Below are 27,406 nucleotides of genomic sequence, written 5' to 3'. Positions count from 1 at the left end.
CCGGGGGTCTAGTAGTGTGGACACCCAGTACAGGTCGTTCTCCTTCAGCTTTTTTATACGAGGGTCCCTCAACAGGCACTACAGCATGAAAGACCCCATTTGCACAAGGTTGGATGCCGAGCTACTCATGTCCCGTTCCTCGTCCTCAGTGATCTCACTGAAGGTATCTTCTTCCCCACAGCCACATACAACACAACGGGTACCAGATAGGTGACAATGAGCACCCTGGGATGCCTGTTGTGGTTGGTCTTCCTCCTCCTCCTCAAAGCCACATTCCTCCTCTGACTCCTCTTCCTCACAATCCTCTTCCAGCGTTGCCGCTGGTCCAGCAAGCAATGCTGATAAGGCTGTTTCTGGTGGTGATGGTGACCACAACTCTTCCTCTTCATGCTCATCTACGGCCTGATCCAGCACTCTTCGCAGGGCACGCACCAGGAAGAAAACAAATGGTATGATGTCGCTGATGGTGCCTTCGGTGTGACTGACTAGGTTTGTCACCTCCTCAAAAGGACGCATGAGCCTACAGGCATTGCGCATGAGCGTCCAGTAACATGGAAAAAAAATTCCCAGCTCCCCAGAGGCTGTCCTAGCACCCCGGTCATACAAATACTCGTTAACGGCTTTTTCTTGTTGGAGCAGGCGGTCGAACATTAGGAGTGTTGAATTCCAACGTGTCGGGCTGTCGCAAATCAAGCGCCTCACTGGCATGTTGTTTCGCCGCTGGATATCTGAAAAGTGCGCCATGGCCGTGTAGGAACACCTGAAATGGCCACACACCTTCCTGGCCTGCTTCAGGACGTCCTGTAAGCCTGGGTACTTATGCACAAAGCGTTGTACAATCAGATTACACACATGTGCCATGCACGGCACATGGGTCAACTTGCCCAATTTCAATGCCGCCACCAAATTACTTCCGTTGTCAGAAACCACTTTGCCGATAGCCAGTTGGTGCGGCCAGCCACTGATCCACCTGTGCGTTCAGGGCGGACAGGAGTGCTGGTCCGGTGTGACTCTCTGCTTTCAGGCAAGTCAACCCCAAGACGGCGTGACACTGCCATATCCGGGATGTGGAATAGTACCTGGGGAGCTGGGGGTGCCGTTGATGTGGAGCAAGACGCAGCAGCAGAAGAGGACTCAGTCGAGGAGGTTATGGAAGAGGATGGAGTAGGAGGAGTAGAGGAGGTGGCAGCAGGCCTGCCTGCAAGTCGTGGCGGTGTCACCAACTCTGCAGAGCCACGCATTCCATGGTTGTCAGCCATCAGCAGGTTTACCCAATGCACAGTGTAGGTGATATACCTGCCCTGACCATGTTTTGCAGACCAGCTATCAGTGGTCAGATGGACCCTTGCCCCAACACTGTGTGCCAGACATGCCATTACTTCCTTTTGCACAATCGAGTACAGGTTGGGGATTGCCTTTTGTGAAAAGAAATTTTGCCCGGGTACCTTTCACTGCGGTGTCCCAATAGCTACAAATTTTTGGAACGCCTCAGACTCCACCAGCTTGTATGGTAAAAGCTGGCGGGCTAAGAGTTCAGAAAAGCCAGCTGTCAGACGCCGGGCAAGGGGGTGACTTTGTGACATTGGCTTCTTACGCTCAAACATGTCCTTGACAGACACCTGACTGGGCAAATGAGCAGGAACTGCTCAAGGCGAGACACGGAGTGGCAGATGGTTGAGAGGGGGCAAGGAGGACAGCAGTGGTTGACGTGGCTGAAGATGCTTGTACTCATGTGCTGCTTGTACTCATGTGTTGATCCCATAGGCGTTTGTGATGTGCGATCATGTGCCTTCGCAAAGCAGTTGTTCCTAGGTGGGTGTTGGACTTCTCACGACTCAGTTTCTTTTGGCACAGGTTGCAAATGGCATCACTGTTGTCAGAGGCAGACACACACAAAAAAATGCCACACTGCTGAGCTCTGCGATGACGGCATTCTGGTGGTGGCAACAGCATGCGTTGATTGGCGTGCTGTCTGGCTGACCCCGGGTGCCGATGCATGCTGTCTGGCTGTGCCACTAGCTCCTTGCGACGACCTCCCCCTGCTTCCAACTCGTCTCCTCCTCCTCCTCTCTGTCTCCCCATCTGAACTTTCCCCCTGTTCTTCTTCTCTTCTAGCGGGCACGCACGTGACATCCACGGACGCATTGTCATCATTAACCGCTTCACTTGTATCTGACAAATCAATAAAGGAAGCAGCAGCGGGTACAAAATCATCATCATCACACCATACGTCCATGTCTGTAATGCTGCCTGACTGAGACATATCACTGTTATCTACATCCTCTGTCAATGATGGTTGCGCATCACTCATTTCTTCCAAATGATGTGTAAATAACTCCTCTGACAGATCAAGTGAAGCGGCTGTGGTGCTAGTGTTGGTGGTGGCAGCAGGTAGGTGAGTGGTAACTTGAGAGGTGCCCGAAGATAAGCTGGAGGAGGATGGTGCGTCAAGGTTCGGAGCGGAAGCTATAGAAGATTGGGTGTCCTGTGTTAAAAAGTCAACTATGTCCTCAGAACTTTTCGAGTTCATGGTACGTGGCCTCTGAACACTGGGCATTATTCTAGGGCCAAAAGGAATCACAGCACCATGACCTCAACGGCACCTGCGGGGTGGCCTGCCTCTGCCTGTCATTTTTTTTTAAATGTACACTTACACTACTATTAAACAAGATATGAGTGGTGCCACTGGGCAAGTGGGCACAGTATACGCTCTGAGCCTGACACAAAAAAGCAGACTGATGTTTCACAGTCCAAAAATTTTTTTTTGTTTTAAATGTACACTTACACTACTATTAAACAAGATATGAGTGGTGGCACTGGGCAAGTGGGCACAGTATACGCTGTGAGCCTAGCACACACGCTGGCAGGCAGGCAACTGCAATTAGATTACACAAGCAGACTGATGTTTCACAGTCAAAAAAGTTTTTTTTTTAAATTTACACTACTGTTACACCAGATATGAGTGGTGGCACTGGGCAAGTGGGCACAGTATACGCTGTGAGCCTGGCACACACGCTGGCAGGCAGGCAACTGCAATTAGATTACACAAGTAGACTGATGTTTCACAGTCAAAAAAGTTTTTTTTTTTAATTTACACTACTGTTACAACAGATATGAGTGGTGGCACTGGGCAAGTGGGCACAGTATATGCTGTGAGCCTGGCACACACGCTGGAAGGCAGGCAACTGCAATTAGATTACACAAGCAGACTGATGTTTCACAGTCAAAAAAGTTTTTTTTTTTTTTTTAATTTACACTGCTATTACAACAGATATGAGTGGTGGCACTGGGCAAGTGGGCACAGTATACGCTGTGAGCCTGGCACACATGCTGGCAGGCAGGCAACTGCAATTAGATTACACTAGCAGACTCATGTTTCACAGTCAAAAAAGTTTTTTTTTTTTTTAAATTTACACTACTGTTACAACAGATATGAGTGGTGGCACTGGGCAAGTGGGCCTGGCACACACGCTGGCAGGCAACTGCAATTAGATTACACAAGCAGACTGATGTTTCACATTCAAAAAAGTTTTTTTTTTTTATTTACACTACTGTTACACCTGATATGAGTGGTGGCACTGGGCAAGTGGGCCTGGCACACACGCTGGCAGGCAGGCAACTGCAATTAGATTACACTAGCAGAATAATGTTTCACAGTCAAAAAAGTTTTTTTTTTTAATTTACACTACTGTTACAACAGATATGAGTGGTGGCACTGGGCAAGTGGGCATAGTATACGCTTTGAGCCTGGCACACACGCTGGCAGGCAACTGCAATTAGATTATACAAGCAGACTGATGTTTCACAGTCAAAAAAAAAGTTTTTTTTTTTTTAATTTACACTACTGTTACACCAGATATGAGTGGTGGCACTGGGTAAGTGGGCCTCGCACACACGCTGGCAGGCAGGCAACTGCAATTAGATTACACTAGCAGACTGATGTTTCACAGTCAAAAAAGTTTTTTTTTTTAAATTTACACTACTGTTACAACAGATATGAGTGGTGGCACTGGGCAAGTGGGCCTGGCACACACGCTGGCAGGCAGGCAAATGCAATTAGATTACACAAGCAGACTGATGTTTCACAGTCGAAAAAAGATTTTTTTTTTAATTTACACTACTGTTACACCAGATATGAGTGGTGGCACTGGGCAAGTGGTCACAGTATACGCTGTAAGCCTGGCACACACGCTGGCAGGCAGGCAACTGCAATTAGATTACACTAGCAGACTGATGTTTCACAGTCAAAAAAGTTTTTTTTTTTTAAATTTACACTTCTGTTACTACAGATATGAGTGGTGGCACTGGGCAAGTGGGCACAGTATACGCTGTGAGCCTGGCACACACGCTGGCAACTGCAATTAGATTACACAAGCAGACTGATGTTTCACAGTCAAAAAAGTTTTTTTAAAAAAATTTACACTACTGTTACAACAGATATGAGTGGTGGCACTGGGCAAGTGGGCACAGTATACGCTGTGAGCCTGGCACACACACTGGCAGGCAGGAAACTGCAATTAGATTACACAAGCAGACTGTTTCACAGTCAAAAAAGTTTTTTTTTTTTAAATTTACACTACTGTTACACCAGATATGAGTGGTGGCACTGGGCAAGTGGGCCTGGCACACACGCTGGCAGGCAGGCAACTGCAATTAGATTACACTAGCAGACTGATGTTTCACAGTCAAAAAAGTTTTTTTTTTTTATTTACACTACTGTTACACCTGATATGAGTGGTGGCACTGGGCAAGTGGGCCTGGCACACACGCTGGCAGGCAGGCAACTGCAATTAGATTACACTAGCAGACTGATGTTTCACAGTCAAAAAAGTTTTTTTTTAAAATTTACACTACTGTTACAACAGATATGAGTGGTGGCACTGGGCAAGTGGGCACAGTATACGCTGTGAGCCTGGCACACACGCTGGCAGGCAGGCAACTGCAATTAGATTAGATTACACTAGCAGACTGATGTTTCACAGTCAAAAAAGGTTTTGTTTTTTAAATTTACACTACTGTTACAACAGATATGAGTGGTGGCACTGGGCAAGTGGGCCTGGCACACACGCTGGCAGGCAGGCAACTGCAATTAGATTACACTAGCAGATTGATGTTTCACAGTCAAAAAAGTTTTTTTTTTTTTAAATTTACACTACTGTTACACCAGATATGAGTGGTGGCACTGGGCAAGTGGGCACAGTATACGCTGTGAGCCTGACACACACGCTGGCAGGCAGGCAACTGCAATTAGATTACACAGGAAAAAAAAAAAAGACTGATATTCTAGCCCTAAAAAGGGCTTTTTGGGGTGCTGTCCTTACAGCAGAGATCAGATGAGTCCTTCAGGACTGTAGTGGACACTGAATACACTAGCCTAGCTATCAATTTCCCTATTAAATCAGCAGCAGCTACACTGTCCCTCCTCTCACTAAGAAAGCAGCTTCCGAATTAATCTAAAATGGCTGCTGTCCAGGAGCTGGGAGGGTCTGGGAGGGAGGGTCTGCTGCTGATTGGCTGGAATGTGTCTGCAGACTGTGAGATACAGGGTCAAAATTTACTCAATGATGACGAATAGGGAGCGGATCGAACATTGCATATGTTCGCCCGCCGTTGCAAACACAAACAAGCTATGTTCGCCGGGAACTATTCGCCGGCGAACAATTCGAGACATCACTATTCAGATATAGCACAAACTCTATTTGCACATGTGCAGTTGAGAGATTGGGGAAGCCTGTCCTTATATCTTCCCTTAAGATGGTTTAGCACTGATTCAACTTAGCTACTATTGCAAATAATGCTTCTATCATGATTATTGATGCAAAATTGATAATCCACCTTTTAGAAACGTGACTGCTGAGAATTTTATGGGGCAGTGTGAAGTAAACAAAAGCTCACGTAAATTGCCTAAAAGTATTAACCCAAACCTCCGTGGGAGAAAGTGAAACAAGCACAATTTTTAGATGTATTTTACAGCAAAAGACAGCAAAATAAATAATTAATGTATATTGCAATAATGTTTCACTTGCAATAATGAAACATTTTATACATTGTTGAAATGTCAAGTTTAATGATCTTTTAATGAGTTAATAAAGCCTGTATATTTATTTTATATATAGTTTATTGACAATAAAGGTTTCCATCAATACATGACAAATCATACTACATATATTCAGAAAACAAAACACCAAAACATTTGCCATATTACAACAGTAAGCAATCCCACTCACCCTGAAGAAAGACATACACCAATGTCTCATTGTGGGCAAAGTTGAATAGGTAAGTAATAAAAAGAAACAGTCAGTTCTGATGAATCCTAAGCAATAATTTCCACTTGGAGTTGATTTAAAAGTACAAACATTGGCAAAAAAAAAATATATCCCAAATAATAAAAAAATCACCAGTAACAATAAATAGAACAAGTAAGTCCTTGCCTTGAAGAAAGACAAAAGTGCAAAATGTAAACTGACAAAACAGGTACAAACACAAAGCTACATAGTAATTAACAAAGACCAGCCAGTGAGATAGAACAGCTGGAATGTGACCCAGAGATGTGTCAATAAAACTTAAAAATATAAGTGCAAGTATGTGCTTCAAAAAGGTGCCTCGTTTTTAGACTCTGCATTAAAAGGTTCAACCTAGTATATTCCTCTTACTGTGGTTATGAGTAATGCAAAGTGTTAAATTCTATCAGAGAAAGCCCTGTAATATATGAATTCCTATGTTTGTGGGTGAACAAAGTGCACATTATAAAGCCCAGCAACACAGTGGGATAATACGGGTGCCCAGGGTGCACAGCAAGGTCACATGACTACAAATGCCCTACCTGCACACACTCATTAAACAGGAATCTTTCCTGCAAACATATTAGGCTCTTTACATATGTTCTGCTGCATCACATTATCTAATACTTACACATTGCTGAATAATTTGCCAAATGCTTATTAGAGGCACTTTGATAGTACTGTAGGAGTTTAGAGAGTTGAGTGATTCTAGTCTCCTACTTTGAGCACATTCCATTTATCAAACATTTATTCTAGTAGAAATGTGCCAATAAAACTTTTAATTACCTATTTCATCAGTATTTACTTAAAAGTCTGTCCATATTTAATATGGCCATATCCAAACGTTCATGATTCAGATGAGCATGCAATGTGAAACAACTTTCCAATTTACCTTTATAATCAATTTTGCTTTATTCCCTTTTTATTATTTGTTAATGAGTAATCCTAGGTGAGCTCAGGAGCATCCATGTGGCCTTAGCCATCTGTCAGGAATTCAAAAATTCCCGGGACATGCATAAGGCTATCCTAAGGAAAAAGTAACATGTAATATGGGTAGACTTGATGGGCCTTTTTGGTTCTTATCTAATGTTAAATTATATGTTTCTATGTTTGCAACAATGTTTATAACAATGTTATACATAGCTGCAGACTCTGCTGCCGTAGAGTGTCTGTATCATTGTATGGCAGCAGTGTTTGTAACTATGTATAACATTGCTATAATCAGTGTTGCAAACACTGCTAACTGTTTAAAGGATTATTAAACACAATAGAACAGCATAATCAATAAATCTATAATACAAAGACAATGTAAAAACACTTTGAATTTCACAAGAGTAGTATATATTTTTCTAACAAATTTCAAAGTTATTTAAATTTTCCTTCCTAATACATCATATGACAGTTATCAGCCAATCACAAAATTTATATACATATATTTTGGAAATTCTTGCACATCCTCAGTAGGAGCTGGTGCCTCAGTAAGTGTGCATATACAAAGTTTGTGCATATTTACATAATGGAAATGAATTGGAAAGTTGTTTAAAAAAATGTGTGCTCTATCTGAATTATGACAGTTTAATTTTGACTTTAGTGTTCCTTTAACAAAGGATACTAAGAGAACTAAGCAAATTTTATATTAAAAGTACATTGGAAAGGTGTTCAAAATTGTATGCTCTACCTAATCCAGATCTAGATTTTTCTTTGCATGAATGTTTTGTAGATGATACATTTATATGGCCCATCTGGGAGTGTTTTTTTTTGTGTGTTTTTTTTAAATGCATAGTTTGCTTATTTCTTAATAACATTGTGCTAATTTTCAGACTCCTAACCAAGCCCCAAGTTTGAAATATATACTGATGTCTACAGATTCCTGTGGCTCTTGTTTGTATAATCTGTCTTTTCATATGCGGGGGAGGGGCGAGTGTCTGCTGTTTCTGTTTTCCCAGCCCCTTTCACTGAGTGTCCCAGCCTTACCTTATCAACAGTGTTAAACTGGGAGCTTCTAAGTCAGTGGTTCTCAACCAAAGTGACCTCAAGGCCCGGTAAATTTTAGCTGGACATGTCCAGGGCCCGGTAGTTTTATTTTATATATATATATATATATACAGGGATTTGTCCTATCAGTAACTAAGCAGATCAGTGTGGGTTTAGTGGGGGCCCTGGAGTGTGGGGGTCCTGCCGAGGGTCTGTCGCTGTGAGCGCCATGGAGTGTGAGGTCTGGCCCTGGAGGTTGGGGGCCCTTTCTTTGGCCCTTAATGTTGGGGGTCCTGGCTCTGGAGGTTGATGGGCCTGTTGGGGTTAGGGCAGGGAGGCTACCATGTTAATTTGCATAAATTTGAATACATTTGGGTCAGTGTGAGACAGTTTTCCTGGGGCCTTGATTGATTGGTCTCAGTCTGCCCCTTGTGTGCAGTGGGGGCATGACAGGTCAGGGCCCACCAGCAGGGCTATCACGGCCCGGTACTGGGCCACGGCCCGGCTGTTGAGAAACCAGGTTCTAAGTAAAGGTTTTATACTGAATTTTTAGATCAGTATCTGTGCATATTCCTCTTTATAGTAGTGTCTGTTACATGTCATTATATGAAAATAAATATAATTATGGTTTACTAATCAGGGGTTAAAAGCTACTTGCCTTGAGGGAAAAAAGTTACTAGTCCACTTAATAATTAGGGAAAAAAAATTCTAAGTCTTCTGCTGCAATGTCTAAGTCGTCTGGGACCACTGGAAATGTCAAGCCCTGTATATATATATATATATATATATAAATATATTCATTTATTTTATAGAGGTGTTAGTTTTATAAGCATTACTGATTGTTTCAACAAATAAAATCCAGTGGAATCTAATACCAGATGAAGGGATATTTTAAGTCATTTAAAAAAAAAAAAAGTTACATATACATAATATATATAGTAGGTTAATCACTGGCTGCTTTACAAAAGATCTACACACAAAATTTATGTTTTAAAAACATTTACACTGTAATAAAAAGTAGCCTTGTTTTTAATCAAGGGATGTCTACAGATTCCTGTGGCTTGAAAATCATCTTGAGTAATGTTTTTTTCTTATCTAATTTGCTGTGGCCAGTTAAGGACAATTACAAATATACTATATGCTGATCAAGCACTCACTGTGTAAAGTGTTGCAGGGAGCAGGTTACATTTTTTAAACTTAACAGGAAAAGAGGATACAAAATATAATGAAAGTACTCTGCAAAGTTTTGTTACTGAGAATAATTAAATATTATTCAAATTTTAGTTGTCTTTTTAATGTTCAAATTCTGTATAATTTGGATATAGTTTGATGTTAACTTATAAGATTTGTTATAGACTTGATTAATTAAAAAAACTGATATACTACATCTTATTGGAGGCATCTGTTGTGGGGACCAAGCCCCTTCTATAAAGTACAGTATGCTTTGTATGGCAGATGAATGAATGCAAGAGCAGTTTCACTAAACCAGATGACACACAAGGGTCATATTCTGAAGGGAAAAATGGTTTTGAATGCCCCCAGTTTATTGACTCAATTGATTTAGCCACTTTCCACGGTGAGTCTGTTTTACCTAAAAATAGCATCCCAAATCCCTCCAATCAGGTGCTGTAAATTAAGTTATAACTTGCAGTCTACATTCAATGTGAGGAAATGATTGGTCAAAATCTTCATATTATTCACCAGACACAAAAAAAGGGGAAGATATCGCAATATACTATGTTAAAGCAAGGGCTCTACTGTAGTTTTATCCAAGTGACACAGGGGGAAAAAAATTGGTTAACTAAGTTTGTCAGTGACTGTATCAGGTACAGCCAGCATTGCGCGTCAGTGGATATCCTGTTGTCTAGTGCATCACTCAGATATAGTTTTTTGTTCAAAGGAAATACTGTATACAAGAATAACTTGTACTCTTGTACTCTTCTTTGTAAATGAATCATTTAGCACAGTAATAGATTATCTAGGGAACTGCTGCTTAGGAATCCAATCTTAATTACCTTAATTATTTAATTTGTTTTTGTTTTGTTTTTTTAAATAGTTGCCATGTATAGACATAAACTCCTCTGGTGGGGGTCAGTATTGTTTGTGAGTTGGCAGTGGTGAGCACAATCTTGTGTTTTCTGTGGGCAATATGTACCTCATAAAAACTACCATTCAACAGACACACTGGCACATTTTAATGCACTAATAATAATTTGTAAATAAGCTTTCACAACAGAACCTATGATTTCATGTTAAATGTTGTACTGTTAAATTGTAACCTCTGACATGCAGCTCATAGCAGTGCATTGGTTCCTCTGAAGGGTTAATAGCAACCCAAAAGTCCCTGACCAGCTGCTGACTTACACACCTGTCCTCTAACATTATTCACTACACAAGAGGTATATTTTTGGAAAACTTTCAGATCCCAGAAGGGGATTATGTGAAAAGTTTTCTTAGAGTGGAAAGTTTCTTTTCCTAAAGGGTGAGGCATAACACTCCTCAAATAGAGACCCTCCCTGGAAAGGCTTGTCAGCAATGTGTGGACTATGAGTTTGAGGGGGTGGGGAGGCACTAAGACCCTGTGGTCTAAAGAAGGGGCAGAGGAGGAGGCAAAGGACACAGGAAAAGCTGTGGAAGTTACGGCTAACTTGTGCCTTCTTGTCAGCGACTGCAGAGAGTAGGGATGTGTTGGGATCAGTGTCTCATCTAAGCCACTCAGGTCCCTTTTCTCTTACCAAGAGCACAGATCAGATCAAAGCAATTAGTAAAGATTGCACAGTGCAGATGCAGAACTTAGAGGATCTGTGGTCTGTCAACCAAAGCAATCAGATAAAGAGCTACAGGGGAGTTCTCAATTAGCAACACACAGATAAAGCACACAGTGTACAGCACAGCCAGTAACCCACAGCTGGAATTACCGCGGACATCACACAAGGAGCCCAGTGCCTGAGCTGGCTGCACATCTGGGCATGAAAAACTGAGCACAGACATGGAGAAGATCAAAGGTAAGCAGCCTACAATTCTCTATTAGTACAGGAGGGCATTAGTAGCATGATATTTTAGTGCACTGCAATAAGACATTGTATATGATCTGCCAGACTTCTGTGTGGTTGTTCTATGCTTTATGTCTAAGGGCAGAGCTGCCCTGCAGGTTTTTACAGGATAATGACTTGTAATATAAACTGATGCATATTATACTATCCTGACAATGGATGTGTGTTTTAGCGTTTTCCATTGTTTATTTATGTATTTATTATAATTTTAATTGTTTTATTTATTAATTTACTTATTTATTTTTGCTTTAAACCATTTGGCTGACTGTTTCTTTTTACAGTAGTGATTTATTGCAGTGTTACTGACTCTTAACTAAACCTGAGCATTTTTTCTTTAGTTTGCCTGGGATACTCACTGTTTACTAAGAGTGACTCATGAAAGCTGCTCCTGCTTTTTAATTATCCAGTTCCCAGACAACCTTCCTATAAATGGTTATTTTCTCATATAACCACCACTAAACCCTGTCTTTCCTGGGTGCCCCACACACAAACAAAAGACTATCAGCAAGTTAGGCTTTAATGCAAGTTACCTGCCAGACATGAATCAGCAATGATGCTGCACAAAGTGCCAAATGAGTCTGCAGTTCTGTAACATCTGTATTTGTCTCTTAGATTGGTATTTCCCTAAAGTGCTTTGTGCTATAAGGAAATTCAGAACAAAATAGTATCAGAAAGGTTGTGCCTTTTGGAACCTGATCTATAAGCAGTAAAGCAGAAAAACTTATTGTTAAAAAAAATTTTGTTGCACATTTCATGGCATATAGTGGGATTATTATGTGAGACGTGTTGGGTCCTGGACTTCAACCAGTACATTGAGGACATTAAAGGGTTTCATGACAGAGTAAGTGTTGGAAATTCTTCTCTAATTCTTTTGTAAGGTTCATTTCATTTTTGTAGTTGTCCATCCAGGATTCAGGTTGTGTATTATTGTTTACACTCTCTGAGACTGGATTACTAACCATGTGGTTTGTATCCTATTGCTTCCATCTTCAAACAGAAGAGCCACTTACCTATCTATTTGTATGTAAGTGACAACACAAATAAACAGTTCTATGGCTGCTAACACAGTGAAAGCCACAGGTCCACACAGAGTCAGTAGTTTGATAGGGAATGAGTTATACTCAAAGGGTCACACAAAAGTGTATTCACTATCTACAATATTTTGTATAGCAGCTTATTGCAAGCATTTCATTGTGTCTCTATTGAGAGATGGATGTATTTATCGCCTGCAAGATAATAGAAGGCTGTCACGTAACAATATAAGTATGTACATCACTGTCAGATACAGCTCCTTGAATAGATGTGCCATTTCTACAGTGATGTGCTGCTACTTGTGGTACAGAAACGCTGAATATTTGCAATAAATAAACTGTAGATTTCTTAACATAATTTGTATTTTCACATTTTAACAACTTATACGTTAGGATGGTGCAAACTTATGCATTTAGTGCACTTATATGTAAACATCATATATATTTTAAATGGTTTAGCTAGATATGTGCTATTGTTTTCATAAATGTCAATATCTTTTAACATCTTTGTACAATAGTTATGTATACAGTAGTGGAGAACACAAATCAGCAGACATCTACATAAATCATAGGGGTATTGTTGGGCCCTGCCCTTGAGTCACTGTAAGCTGTAAACCATCTCTATATGTAAAAAGTCCAACAGAACAGGTGGACTTCTAAGCTTATATTTTAAAGGACGTACATTGGGATTTTGAGGGAGAGGGAACTTAAGCAGCAGAGACATTTATGCATCCCTGAACAGATATGTTTATAAGAAATGCTTGAAGCTTTGGAGACTACAGGCAACTCTGACTGAGCAAAGCAAGGAGAGCTATATAATAGGTGCATTTCATGAAAAGGCTTGCAGACGAGATTGTGAGGAACTAATGCAAGATATAGAGAGAAGTAGATGGGCAGAGTAGAGGGGGCAGGTTGAGGAAAATTTACAGACAAAGGCAGAAATATAGGAATGTGCAGTGTTAGTGAGGGCTTTGTATGTTAGGATCAAATTTGTTATTTTATTCTTGACGCTAAGCGAAGCTAATGGAGGTATTGGTAGAGAGATGCAGCAGATATAGGGTGATGCACATGACTGACCCTAGCAGAATCTTAGCCCTAACCATAACCACAGCCCAAGCTTTGACTCTAGCTTTAAGCCTAAGTATAGCCCTAGCAGTAGCCCTAACCCTAGAACTAGCCCTAACCCTAGCTCTAAACTTAGCTGTAGACCTTACCCTCACAGTAACCCTTGCCCTAGTCCTAACCCTAGCAGTAGCCATAACCCTGGTCCTAACTTTAGCTGTAGACCTAGCCCTAGCCGGAGTCATAAACCTTGCTCTAACCTTAGCTGTAGACCTAACCCTAACCATAGCCATAACCCTATTCCTAATCTTAGCTTTAGACCTAATCCTAGAAATATCCATAAAGCTAGCCATAACTTTAGCTGTAGACCTAACCCTAGCAGTAACCATAACCTTAGCACTTGCCATAATGTTAACTGTAGACCGTACCCTAGCACCAGCCTAATCCCATGTGTAGATTTAAACCTAGCAGTACCCCTAACCACAATGTCACTGCTCACCTTTGTAATGGGAACATTTCTTATACTGCAATGTCATGGGTGGTTCATTCAAAATATCAGCCCTTGATATTATTATAGCAGTACTGTTTTTGTCAACATTTCCCTCTGGGAAAGAGTAGCCACACACTGTATATTGAATGTCACCACCTTGGCTAAAAACCTCCATATGTACCCATATGATGTTTGTGTGACTATATTTATTCATTTTCTAAAGGTAAATGCTGAATTCTGTGATATAAAGTATGCAGACTTAATAATGAAATGTTTGAGCAGTACCTATGTTTATTTGAAAACATAGGGCCATTTGCACCAGAGCGATAAGGGGTTTATCATGAGGGTTTGCACTCGTCTGGCTTACCGCTGGTATTACAAGTTAAAAGTAAACGTGATCACTAGAGTGAATCGTCATTTACGCTAGAATGATTAAAGCGACTTCAGTGCTCTTGTTATCTGTTTGGCAGAACATAAACCCTACAAACGCAACCAGACATGCTCAAAAAGCTTACTCTCGTAAGCCCATAATGTTTCAGCAACTATTGAGCATTCTCCATACAATTTAGAGGATTAGAGACAGGTGAATCTTTTGGTGCATTTCTGCAACTAACTAATATTGGCCACATTAATTTAGCTAAACATTTAAAGGGACACTAAACCCAAATTCTTTTTGTTTATGATTCAGATAGAGCATACAATTTACTTCTGTTGGAATCCTATGTCCTAAAGTATACTTAGGTAGTCTAAGGAGATGGGCGATAGCTGCTGATTGGTGGCTGCACAAATGTACCTATTGTCATTGGCTTAGCAATGTTTTCAGCTAGCTCCCAGTAGTGCTGCTACTTCAGCAAACGATACCAAGAGAACAAAGCAAAATTGACAATAGAAGTAAATTGGAAAGTTGTTATGCTTTATCTGAATCATGCAAGAAAAATTTGGTTTTGTGAACCTTTAATATAAAGATTGCTACATTTAAGCATATTGAATGCAACATTTGTATATCATGCATAAATTTAACATGGTGTTACATTTGTTTAAAAAAATATTACCTTTATTCAAATTATTTTGCCTAATGACCACCATTATAGTATTATACATAGTTACAAAAATATATTTTTGTTAGAAAGTTAACAATTGTTATTGTTATTCAAATACTACACATTTCTTCCTGCATTGTTTTTTTCCTTATAAATTTTGTTTGTACCCATATTTTTGATAATAATCTTGATCAGGGTCAATGCTTGCAACACTACAGCATTACCAAACCTTGTAAGTCTTTAGTCCTGTTCAGTTGTACAGTCTGCAATTATTTGTGCAGACTGTGTAGCTGATTGATAGTAAGAAATATCCACAGTGCAATATGAACACTACTATTAAACAGTAGGTGAATAATTATATTGCATGGATATTTGTTTTAAGTTTCTTTGTGGGGCATGTGGCCTCTTGAACCCCCCCCCCCCCCTTTTTTTCTTGCACTTTTTAAAAAGCTTTATCCTCAAACAGCTGTCAATGTGTCAGCTAGTGATGCTGATCTCAGTTTTGTTTTGTACAATAGGACATTGTTGGGTACAACAGAACCACATGGCATCCAATGTTATAAATATTGAGCTCAGTTTGTCACTGTTGAAATCTTCCCCAGAGCTAGTTTTAGTCCTGTAGTAATTAAACAGATGTGTAAATACTGCATTTCTGCTTTTACAAGTGCTTATTTGATAACTCAATAAACATCGCTCTTGTCTTTCCATTTATTTACATTACACTATATAAACTACATTTAATGTGGCCCTAAATTCTTTTGCTGCCAGAGAGAACTCTAACGCATGCATAGTATTCCAAATAGGAAATTAATCCAGTCTGAAGTAGAATTTAGCTTTAAACTCATTATCTTGCTGTTGGGGTTTACAAAAGTATATGAAATTTAGGAGCCAGACACATTACTGAGGCGCTATCCACACATATTTTGGTAGTTTTGTAGATGCCTTCAAGGGACAGTCTACATCAAAATTTGTATTGTTTAAAAAGATAGATAAATCCCTGTATTACCCATTCCCCAGTTTTTCATAACCAACACTGTTATATTAATACACATTTTACCTCTGTAATAACCTTGTATCTAAGTAAGCCTCTACATACTGCCCCCTTATTTCAGTTCTTTTGACAGGCATGCAATTTAGCCAATCAGCGCTGGCTCATAAATAACTCCACGGGAGTGAGCACAATGTTATCTGTATCGTATACATGAACTAGTGCTGTCTTGCTGTGAAAACCGTCAAAATGCATAAGATAAGAGATGACCTTCAAAGGTTTAAGCATAAGCATATGAGCCTACCTAGGTTTAGCTTTCAACAAAGAATACCAAATGAACAAAGCAAATTTGATGATAAAAGTAAATTGGAAAGTTGTTTAAAATTGCATGCCCTATCTGAATCATGAAAGTTTAATTTTGACTTGACTGTCCCTTTTAGTGACTGGAAATGCTGAAAATTTGAAGTAAATGTAAACATTGTTCTTTTCAATTTAAAGAGATATGGAATCAATTAGCTGAACTTATAGTAAAAACTGGTGCATAAATCTGTATGAAATATCATATTAATAGTTAGATTTGATTTTCTAGTAGGCTATTTTTGTCTCCTTTTTGTGAAACAATTAGCAATGGATGCTGAGGTATAAAGGTTTTTATATATCTTGAGCATGCTCAGTGGAAGCAGTTATTTGAAAAAAATAAATCAAGACATGGTGGGTATTGATTTGGCAGAAGGAGTTTGTGGGAGTTGTAGTCCCAAATATGGTTGTGTGGAGTTATAGCCTGCAGAGCAGTGAATATGTGTCCTGTAGTGTAGTGAAGTGTTGGGGGATTGTCATTGGTTGGGAGCTCTGCCCACTACCCTGTATGTAGTTTTCTCATCAGTGCAAATGTTTCAGTTTCCAGGAATTGACTGGTTCCACCTATGACACACTTCAATCCTGCCCATGACACACCTTTCTGTGTCCATTACACACCAAAGGCCCATCACTGCTGTCATGGCTCCACCCCTAAAACAATAGTGGCCCACTGGCAACAAGCGCAGGTACCAGATTGGTGCTGACAAGTAATTTACATGAAAATGCTGTAAAAAGTTATAGTTAGGGAAAAAAATTTAAAGGCACTGTTTATTATTTTTTAATGTGTCCTTTTAAAACTTTTTTTGTGCCCATTTTAGTTGAAATAATTTTTATTATTGAAAATCGTATCCAATACAAAATAACATTACAATATGTTTGTTCACAATTGGTTTTCTACCACTGACATATCTCATATTACCAGCTTAGAAAAGACCATGAGATGATACAACTAGGTAAAAAGAAAATTGTATATTTCAGTAAGAGAATCATACTTGTTCTGAATGTCTAGTAGCATACATATTCCTAAAAAAAAACAAAATAAGATACCTCAAACAGAATCTCATCTTTCAACATTAATTTTTTATTTTTTTTTCTCCCCCCCCCCCCACTCCCCCCTACTACTACATTGGAGTTTTTAAACTAAACCCAATATTAAACTGTGAACTTTTAATTCATACCGCCGAGCAGTGACCGTCTTTTAAGCAGTTTGTTATTGTTACTTTATATATGGTTATAGAAATATAGCATTTTTAACGACCTCCTAGAGCCTTATGAATCCAATTACGCTTCTATTAGATTTGACCTATTAAAGGGACACTGAATCAAAATTAAACTTTCATGATTCAGATAGAGCATGCCATTTTAAACAACTTTCCAATTTACTTCCATTATCTAAATGTGCAAATTCTTTTTATATTTAAACTTTTTGAGTCACCAGCTCCTACTGAGCATGGGCAAGAATAAGTGTGTATGCATTTGTGAATGGCTGATGACTGTCACATGGTACGTGTATGCATTTGTGAATGGCTAATGGCTGTCACATGGTACAGGGGGAGTGGAAAAAGACATAACTTTTAAAATTGTCAGAAAAAAAATCTACTACTCATTTGAAGTTCAGGCTAAGTGCTATTGCATTGTCTTGTTATCTTGCATTTGTTGATTATGCAAATCTACTGTGTTGACTGGTCCTTTAAGTGTTTCATATTTCCCTTTTGTGGCCATTTTAAAGTGACGTAACAGTGTAAAATCCTCTATGGATTATAGCTCTAACATATTTTATATGACTGTGATATTCCTTTAATTTACATCATCAGAGTGTGGTATGTACCTTTTATTGAAATATAGATAACTAACTAAACAAGATACAGTATTTTATTGTTTGACATGTTTTGGTTATATTCAACTGTGGGCTCTTTCAAATGACTACTGCATTTTATCTTCTGCACTTGTTCATACCATAACAAACAGATGATCTATGGTGATCATCCTGCTAGTTCATGTCAGGGAGCTGGAATATTCCCACCCTTCCCACCTCCACCTCCACCTCCACCCTGGGTTTTGATTCTACAGGATAGGAGCATTTCCTCCCTTCCTGCTCTGTCTCCCCCTCCCTAAGCAAGTCTTGGCTCTAGCACAGGATGCTGCCCGAACAGGAAACTTCTGATCAGAAATCTCTGACCTTGAAGGTGCACCTGATATCCCCTCACCCCTTGTACATACTACAAGAGAAAGGAAGGGCTGTTACAGGAACAGCAGCTACAATAGATTTATAAGGCAGCTCTGCAGGGTAGCTGTATTCCAAGACACCTAGCATTGGGTCAGGCAAATCTTACCTTGCCCTTGTTGACAAACAATAAACACTTCTAAAATATAGCAGGATCAGCAGACAATTTACAAAAGCTGAGGATCGAGTGAAAGTCTTCCATGCACTGAATAACTGCATTTAACATGTAGTTTTGGTTTTTATAATAGTCAACATTTATTTTCTTTACCAAATTTAAATATTTTTCTGTGTGTGTGATTATGAAACATAAAGTGATGATATTCCCTTATGTTTTTGAAACACTGGGATTTACCAGTGCTACAAATAAAGTGGACTTTCAGTCATGAAGTATAAAATACTTAATGCGGAAAGTTCCTTTATTTGTCTGCAGTGTATGCCATGCTGAGTACCTCAGGCCGCCCATGGCAGAATGCTATTTTATCATTGAGGTGACATTTCCACCTCTTAGCCAAAAGCCGTCCTGCCCAGTTGGCATTATGCTGTATGGCTAGCACGCTATTGGCTAACATCACCTCATTTATATATAGTGTTCTGCCGTGGGAGGCCTACGCTGCAAGCAAATACAAGAACTTTCAGCATGAAGTATTCTATACTTCATGACTGAAAGATGCCTTTATTTTAGCACTGGTAAGTATGCGATGAGGAAAAAAGAGGTGCAGAGTCTCTCAGTAGATCCAAAAGTGGTTTATTCAGGAGCAGGCTTAAACATGATACACAAGGTAAGCTCCTTCTGACGCGTTTCGCGCATGTGTACATGCACTGGTAACCCTAGCATTTCAAAAATGCTAGGATTTGCCATCACTCTAAGGGTCATTAATAATATTTTCAAATTTTATTTCACTGGTACTGAAAGATTTCAGGTGTGCTCCTTAGATGTTTATAAAAGAACTGGGAACTTGGTTTTTAAATTAGAAACATTTGTATTAAATTGCTGTCTGTCTTATCACCTTTGCAATGGCCAATTAGAGATAAAACAATCACAAACATTGTGTAGAAAGCTGCAGGGTATGAATTCTGTATTCAGCAGACTGTACTTCAGCCTCTCATATTTCATGCTTGCCCACACGCCATAAAGAGAGCAAAAAGGACATTCTGTAATATAAGTTTTAATCAAAATGCTGGTGGGGAAATCGTTTATATAGGCAGTTTGCAGCATTTAAAATTTTTCAAATTTGCTTTTTGGTCTCTAGCTGATGTTTGACAAACACAATTTATATATGAAAACAAGAGGTATGTAAAGAACATTTTATATTCCTATTAAATAGACATATCATGGGGTTGCCAGGTGTCCAGAATTTTCCTGGACAGTCCAGTATTTTAGCAGACTATCCAGTAAAATCTTTACAAAAATACTGGACATTTAAATGTCCAGTTTTGTAAAGTCTATGGCCTCTAGTTATCAATGTCTGTCGGACCTGATCCAACAGTGTTGTTTTTGGGAGTCCTAATATTGTCACAGTCAAAAGTTCTCTGCTTATATTTATTTGTGAGAAACTGTGCCAGACCGTGCCAATGTCAAGCTAGTGCCATGTGCTGTTTTAGATGTGCACTGTGCAGCACTGGATGCTAAGCCCTAACTAGGCATCCAGTCAATCCAACTGCATCAGAAAAGGTTCTGCTGGGGTTACCACTGTTACCAGGTAACTGCTCTGGTGGTGGGGATTGTTTCTGGGTAGCGCTCACTATAGGCACATGCAGCAGAAAGCTGGAGTGGCAGGCACGTGAGGATTTGAGCATTTGTGCAGCTGCACACACCGCTCTCTTCAGTCTTGAGGCTGTGTGACTCATCTCACACTGTATCCATGCAGCCTTGGGCAAACAGCATCCAGTCTGCTGGTCCCCTTAGCCCTGCTCTTTCTGCTGTGGCTCTAAGATCAACTAACTGAAGTTTGTTAGGAAAACAGTGCTTTGTAGAAAGGTGTCAGTGTGAAGAATACGTGTGTACACATGCCCCTCCCCCATGCAGCATTGTCTAGTGCAGGATGAGAGGGAACTTGTTCCTAGTAAAGTAGTGACATGTGCTGCTGTGGCTGATGTATAGTGTCATGCTGATACTTCACACATTAAGGTAAGGTTTATTTTTATAGTTTTTATTTCTCTCTGTTTAAGATTTTACAGCTTCCCATAGTTGTTCTACTGTTCCAGTCAGTAAACTTATATCTGTCTGCACCTCTATGTTTCCGCCTCAGTCTTTACCTTGCTTTGCTCCTGTTGGCTGCCCTAAATCTCTTTAACCAGCTAAGCTCACACCACAATCACATTCAAAAGCATATTAAATTAATCCAGAGTGGAGGGATTTATATATTTATTTACTTATCAGTACTGCTTAGGTCCAGTTTAACATATTGCAATTTTTTTTTAATGATTAGCCCAGTAGTGGATGATCCACTGCTGGGCTTATAATTTAAAAAAATATATAAAATAAATTGATTTAGCTGTTTTTTGGGATGTTGGGGTAGAGAGCGAAATTGCATGGGGGGGGGGGGGGCCCTAGAAAATGTTTGCCCAGGGTCCAGTCAGTATTAAAGACGGCCCTGGGTCTAAGGTAGAGCTTTGGTGAGGGGCATCTTGTGACCCCACTGACCATCGTGCTGAGTCACCTACAGATTGTCCAGGACAGCTGGCAACCCTAATCATTATCATTAGTAATATTTGAAGTCACTGAAGACCCTGGTGGTTGTTGGGGGAACTGGGGGAGGCTCTGTCCTGCTCATTTAGCCATTCCCAATTCATCTAGATAACCACAGAGTTATATATTCCCCCTAAACTGGTGGTATGTTTTTTGGGTACAGTTTACATCTGGGGACAAATATATATGAAAAACAGCACTTTCTTTCATTATTGATTTGGTGAAAAAATGACCCCATAATTATTTTTGGGTATCACAAAACGTTTTATAATGTAACACTTGTTTTGCGCATGAGCAAAGTGTACTTACATTACCCCCACAATATTGAATAATGTTAGGAAGCAACGTCATGATCAGATAAAGCTAAAAAAATAATAATAAGCACTTTTACATTAATCAACAATAGTGAAATCAATAACACAGCAAAGCACATTCCCTCTATTCTGATAAAGCCCCCTGTTTAATTCCCTTCGAGAGACATTCACACATATCTGTATAGTTTTGGAGCACAACACGTTAATTGTACACATGCCACCTATTAGCGTTACTAGACACTATTAAAAGGGATCACTAAACATACAGACCCTTTAGCCTGTGAAGAACTTGCTAAACCTACCAGTTCAACATTTTCTTTGTCAAAGATCGTGTGCATATTTGGTTTATGGATTCCCAGATCAGGATATAATTGACACAGATAATGCTTTTGTGTTGTTTTTGGGAGGTAACAGTTTTGCTTTTTAGGGGTATTAATGACTGCAGTGTGATCGACCCCATAGCTAGCTAGTGTCTGTAATATAAAAATGATATGCTGCAAAGCACAAGAGCGTGTCATTTTTGTGTTAGAATGTCCCTTTAACCTCTCGACTGCCAGTTCATCATGCAATCCATCTGCATGTGGAGCAAATTTACATATGTTCTGTAAACTTGCATTGAAGTCTGAGCATGCTCTGACAGCCAGCAGAGAGCTGTAATGTGTTGGTGAAGAGTCTTTGCCAGTTTGTTAGAACCCACTGCTGGCAATCTGAGAAAGTGTGGCATTTTGATCTGGGTACACAAAGCATATCTATAGAGGAAAAGCTATCACTGAAATAGCAGCAGCTTTACTAGAAGCAATATTGCTAATACCAGTGTATTAAGAAAAAATTGTCCTATTCGAAGTTTAAATGTAATCATGTATATTTCAATATAGACCAACATGGGCCTTTAAAGGGACAGTCAGGTCTACAACTTAGTCATCTTAAAGTCTTAATGTAGATTAAGCTGCAAGTATCATTCTGCACCTCCTTCCTATATCATGCAGCAGTAACAGTAAAAAATATCATTTAAAATGACTATTGTTTCTGGTCACTTTGAAATGGCTGCCAAGCTCCGCCCACTGATGACATCACAATCTGGGCTGCATCTATGCACACTGCTGAATATCATTGACAGTCTGTTGAATCCAATTAGTGAGTCTTTTGTAAATAGTGAAGCCTTTAATGCAGCCCAGATCGCGGTGTAACCAGAGTTTTGCAGCCATTTCAAAGCGACCAGAAACGATAGTAATTTAAAAAAACATTTTTACTGCTACTCCTGCATGATATAGAAAGGGGTGCAGGAAGATATTTACAGCTTAATCTAAAGTAAGACTTTAAGATGACTAAGGTGTAGACTGTCCCTTTAATGGTAATAAATTGGCACAATATATGATATATTTTGTAATGTATATGCAGCACAGAGAGTGGTTGTTCAAGGTGGCAGGGTTTCCTGTACTAGGATTAGGAGGGGGTTTCTGGGCCTCTTTGTACTGTAACATCTCTGCAGGCTAAATCCACAATAGTACATTTATTGATCTATGGCTCTCCCTCAGGTACTGCTGGGTAAATGTCCCAGCTTGTGGTTGATGTTTAGCAGTTTGCCAGTGTTTACACTAATGTTCTTTGGCTGTATAAGGAGAAGATTTGCCTACTGAGCTGAATACCAACCTGCCCCTCCCATATACTAGTAGCTACAGTTAATAAAATAGTTAATGTAACACATTAGTTAATACATGACTTTATGATAGGCACCTGATGTTTCCCTATACTATGCTTTTTATATCTCCTCAATCTCTTTGCACAGTTAGAATCTAGAGTATTAAATGTATGCTAAAGTCATTTAAATGCGGTTTTGCTATTTTTATTGAACATCAGATCAGGACCATGCACATGGTGCTAAGCATTAAAAAAAGTCAAAAAGAAAGTTGCCAGGGTCAGAGTTCAAGATCTTGCAAAATGCATGCCATGTCTTTAAAGGGACACTAAACCCAATTATTTTTTTTCTTTCATGATTCAGATAGAGCATGCAATTTTAAACAACTTTCTAATTTACTCCTATTATCAAATTTTCTTCGTTCTCTTGCTATCTTTATTTGAAAAATAAGGCATCTAAGCTAAGGAGCCAGACGATTTTTGGTTCAGACCCTGGGCATCACTTGTTTATTGGTGCTGTCCAATCAGCAAGGACAACCCAGGTTGTGAACCAAAAATGGGCCGGCTTCTAAACTTACATTTCTTGCTTTTCAAATAAAGATAGCAAGAGAATGAAGAAAAATTGATAATAGTAGTAAATTAGAAAGTTTCTTAAAATTGCATGCTCTATCTGAATAATGAAAGGAAAAAAATGTGGGTTCAGTGTCCCTTTAAGGGGAAGTGGGGGAAAACACTGTTTTAACAGTTACATTATGGGCAAAGTAAATCATAAAACATGCATTACTGAGGTTTTCCATAGAATGCATTATAATGCTATTTAACAACAGGGTTTGTCTGAATATTGTTATTGACATTCAAGTTTATGTGACTGCCTCTTAATATGATTAAAAAAGTGATAGGATAGTATTTTTATAATTGCATGCTTGTTATAAATCCTAAAATAGGTAGCACTATTTATGGAGCTAATTGGTACAATCATTAAAAAGAAAATAAATAGTTGACTTAGATTCTCTAAACTTCAGTCAGATTGTCACTGTATGTTCTTAGAGTCATCATCACGTATAGACCCTGATGTGTCCTACAAAGTATTAGTGATAGGTGTCTTGTCTATTATGATAATAATTAATTCTTCTTAGTAATTGTGCTGAATTCAATAAGACTGTGGTAGATAATATTAGCCAGAGTTCTAGATAAAACAAATGAAGTTCTATAGAAATCCAGAAAAAAAATAGAATTTGAGCTATTATTTGAAAAATATTTTTATTTGCTTCTTTTGGGGAAATTTGAAGGGCAGCTTCATATTAAACTTGAAATAATCTGAGACAGACATTTTATAAACTGTTAGTTTAACATGTCTGGTCTTGCAGAGGTTAATATATTTCTTTAGAGGTCTGTCTGTGGAGTGCACTAGTTTTAATATAGTCATTATGGACTTAAGCATTCCCCTACTTCAAATTACTCATATGCATTCTATGTTTGGAGTCACAGCTGTGTAGATATCTGATAAATATATGTATGAACATAGAGCAGTGGCTTCTAAAAATATCACTGGATTAAGCAACTGTTGGGTATTTAATCTCAGTGAATCCTGTCCAACTTTAAATGGATAGTTACAATGAAAAGCATGATGGTAAACTAAAGAGCCATCCATGCTTCAGGGTTTCCACCCCATACATGTTACAGTCTCTATACATTATATTGCAAGTTTTTATGTGAATGAGGATATTTTCAGACTATGGGGATTTCAAAGAAAAATGAGGAAACTTCTGAGTTGTCTTTCATCTTGATGACAGATCAGCTAAATTCTTCTATATATAGAAGCCCTGAAGATGAAAGTGGGATCCAAACTCAACATTTTAGAGCAATTTCATGGATAATAGATCCTGATGTGTCTACACTGTCAAATTGTTACGGCAATAACTTTTATTAGTACAAAGTATCTCATCTTCTGCCCTGTGTGACCTCTAGTGATGTGGTGGTTTATATAGGTGTATAGAATATCTAAGACTTTTCTGCTGAACATTACTGCTTGTGCAGTAGAACCGTGAGAAGTGGCTGCAACTTTACACTTTTCATTTTATTTAAAGCTGATTCTATTACAGCTTTTCAATACAGAGGGGCGTGGATATGGTTCTCTTAATGTTTTCACCACCTTGGAATATTGATCAAATACTATGAGACTTTGGCACTAATTATGGTACTCCAGATAATGTTTATCTACACTCATTTGCTCTTTTTTATATAATGAAGGAAAAAATATAAAAAACTTGGAACATTTTTCTAAGGTTTTAAAATGCTATTGTATGCTACAAGAACATTTCCTTATAAAAGTGATGTATTGTTCTGAGTATTCAGAAGATAACTTTTTTGGGGAATTCCCCATTGACCATTGATTTTATTAAAATAAACAATACATTGGTTTTAAACTACCAGCAGGTGCAATATTTAATGAATCATGCCACAATGTTTTCCTGAGAAATTGACTGTGTATTATTTAAAGGGCTGGTTACTAAAGTACACATAATGAGAAAAGCTGATCATCTTAATTTGCTGTAGATTAATATTAAAACATTTGTAAACTATAAGGATTTATTTTAAAAGAAAAAAGAAAGAAGATAAGATATAATATAATATTTTGGCTACCATTAAAAACATACTTTGGGACAGAGAAAGCTGCTAGACAATATGATAAAGTGTGTTTCACTCCCTTAATATCTCAAGGAAGGGATGACTTAAGAAATGTCACATTAGAAAGTATAGAGGAAAGTACACCAAGTAGCAGCAGAAAGCACATGAAAATTAAATGTATGACAACAAATGCAAGAAGCATGACAGGTAAAATGGGGGAGCTGACGCTCTTAGTTGCAGAAGAGGACTATGATGTTATCAGTATAACTGAAACTTGGTGGGATGATTCACATGACTGGGCAGTTAACTTAGAGGGGTATACATTATTTAGGAGGGACAGGAATAATAAAAGGGGTGGAGGAATCTGCATGTATATTAAACCTGACCTTAAACCTACAATAAGGGAAGATATTTATGATACAAGTGACAATGTAGAGACCCTGTGGGTTGAAATAAAGAGTGGGGGGAAAAATCCTAAAAAAATATTACTAGGAACATGCTACAAGCCTCCCAACATTAGTGACCCGGAGGAAACTCAACTACTTATCCAAATAGGTAAGGCTGCTAATAACAGTGCTGTAATTATGGGAGATTTTAACTACCCTGATATAAACTGGGCCAATGAAACTAGTAATTCAGCTAAGGGGGATAGATTTTTAAATGTTCTCAGGGATAACTTCTTGTCACAATTAATAGAGGAGCCAACTAGGAGTAAAGCTATATTGGATTTAGTGCTATCAAACAATACAGATATAATATCAAACATAGAAGTTAAAGAACATTTGGGTAACAGTGATCATAACATGGTCACATTTGAAATCTCTTTTCATATGCAGTGTTTTAAAGGTTTAACTAAGACTTTTAATTTCAAGAAAGCAAAATTCAACGATTTAAGGAAATCATTAAATAATATAAATTGGGACAATGTATTTTCTAATAAAAATACAGAGGATAAATGGATAATATTTAAAAATTTGTTAAATAAATATACATATCAATACATACCATATGGTTATAAAAATAAAAATAAAAAAACTAAGCCGTTATGGCTAAATAAAAATGTGTTAAAAGAAATTAGGAAAAAACGTAGGGCATTTAAATTATTAAAAGAAAATAGTACAGACTCAGCATACAATATTTATAAGGAATGTAACAAAGCATGCAAAAAAGCAATCAAATTAGCCAAAATTGAAAATGAAAAATTAATTGCCAAGGATTCTAAGTCTAACCCTAAAAGGTTCTTTAAGTACATAAATAGCAAAAAGTCTAAGAAGGATAATATAGGTACATTAAAATGTGTGGAGGGTAGCATGATAAATAATGACAGGGAGAAGGCTGAGGTACTAAACCAGTTTTTTTCTTCAGTATACACAAGAGAGGAACCATTGAATGATACTTTGGAACAGAATAGAACATGCCAGTCCATACCACTAACTGGGTTTTGTTTAGAGGATATCAGGAAAAAACTAAAAAATATTAAGGTAAATAAAACTCCAGGCCCAGATGGAATACACCCAAGGGTGTTAAGTGAACTTAGCACTGTTATAGACAAACCTTTACTCTTAATTTTTCAAGACTCATTATCCTCAGGCATGGTACCCCAGGATTGGCGTAAAGCTGATGTGGTGCCACTCTTCAAA

The 27,406-nt window shown here is 38.6% G+C and overlaps 1 protein-coding gene across 1 annotated transcript in view; it reads left to right on the top strand.

Annotated features, from left to right (window-relative positions):
- The first annotated feature begins 10,879 nt into the window (after window positions 1-10,879).
- The window catches only part of AFAP1L1 (actin filament associated protein 1 like 1), a 158,560-nt gene continuing 142,033 nt past the window's right edge, over window positions 10,880-27,406 (top strand). Inside the window, exon 1 of the mRNA XM_053717107.1 lies at window positions 10,880-11,260. Within this exon, the coding sequence (XP_053573082.1) occupies window positions 11,245-11,260 (16 nt within the window). The 5' untranslated portion in view covers window positions 10,880-11,244. The remainder of the gene's footprint in view (window positions 11,261-27,406) is intronic.

Source organism: Bombina bombina, chromosome 6 (genome assembly GCF_027579735.1).
Source record: "Bombina bombina isolate aBomBom1 chromosome 6, aBomBom1.pri, whole genome shotgun sequence".
Taxonomy (NCBI): Eukaryota; Metazoa; Chordata; class Amphibia; order Anura; family Bombinatoridae; genus Bombina; species Bombina bombina.
Note: the sequence above shows the minus strand (reverse complement) of the source record. Positions and strands in the feature narration are given on the sequence as shown.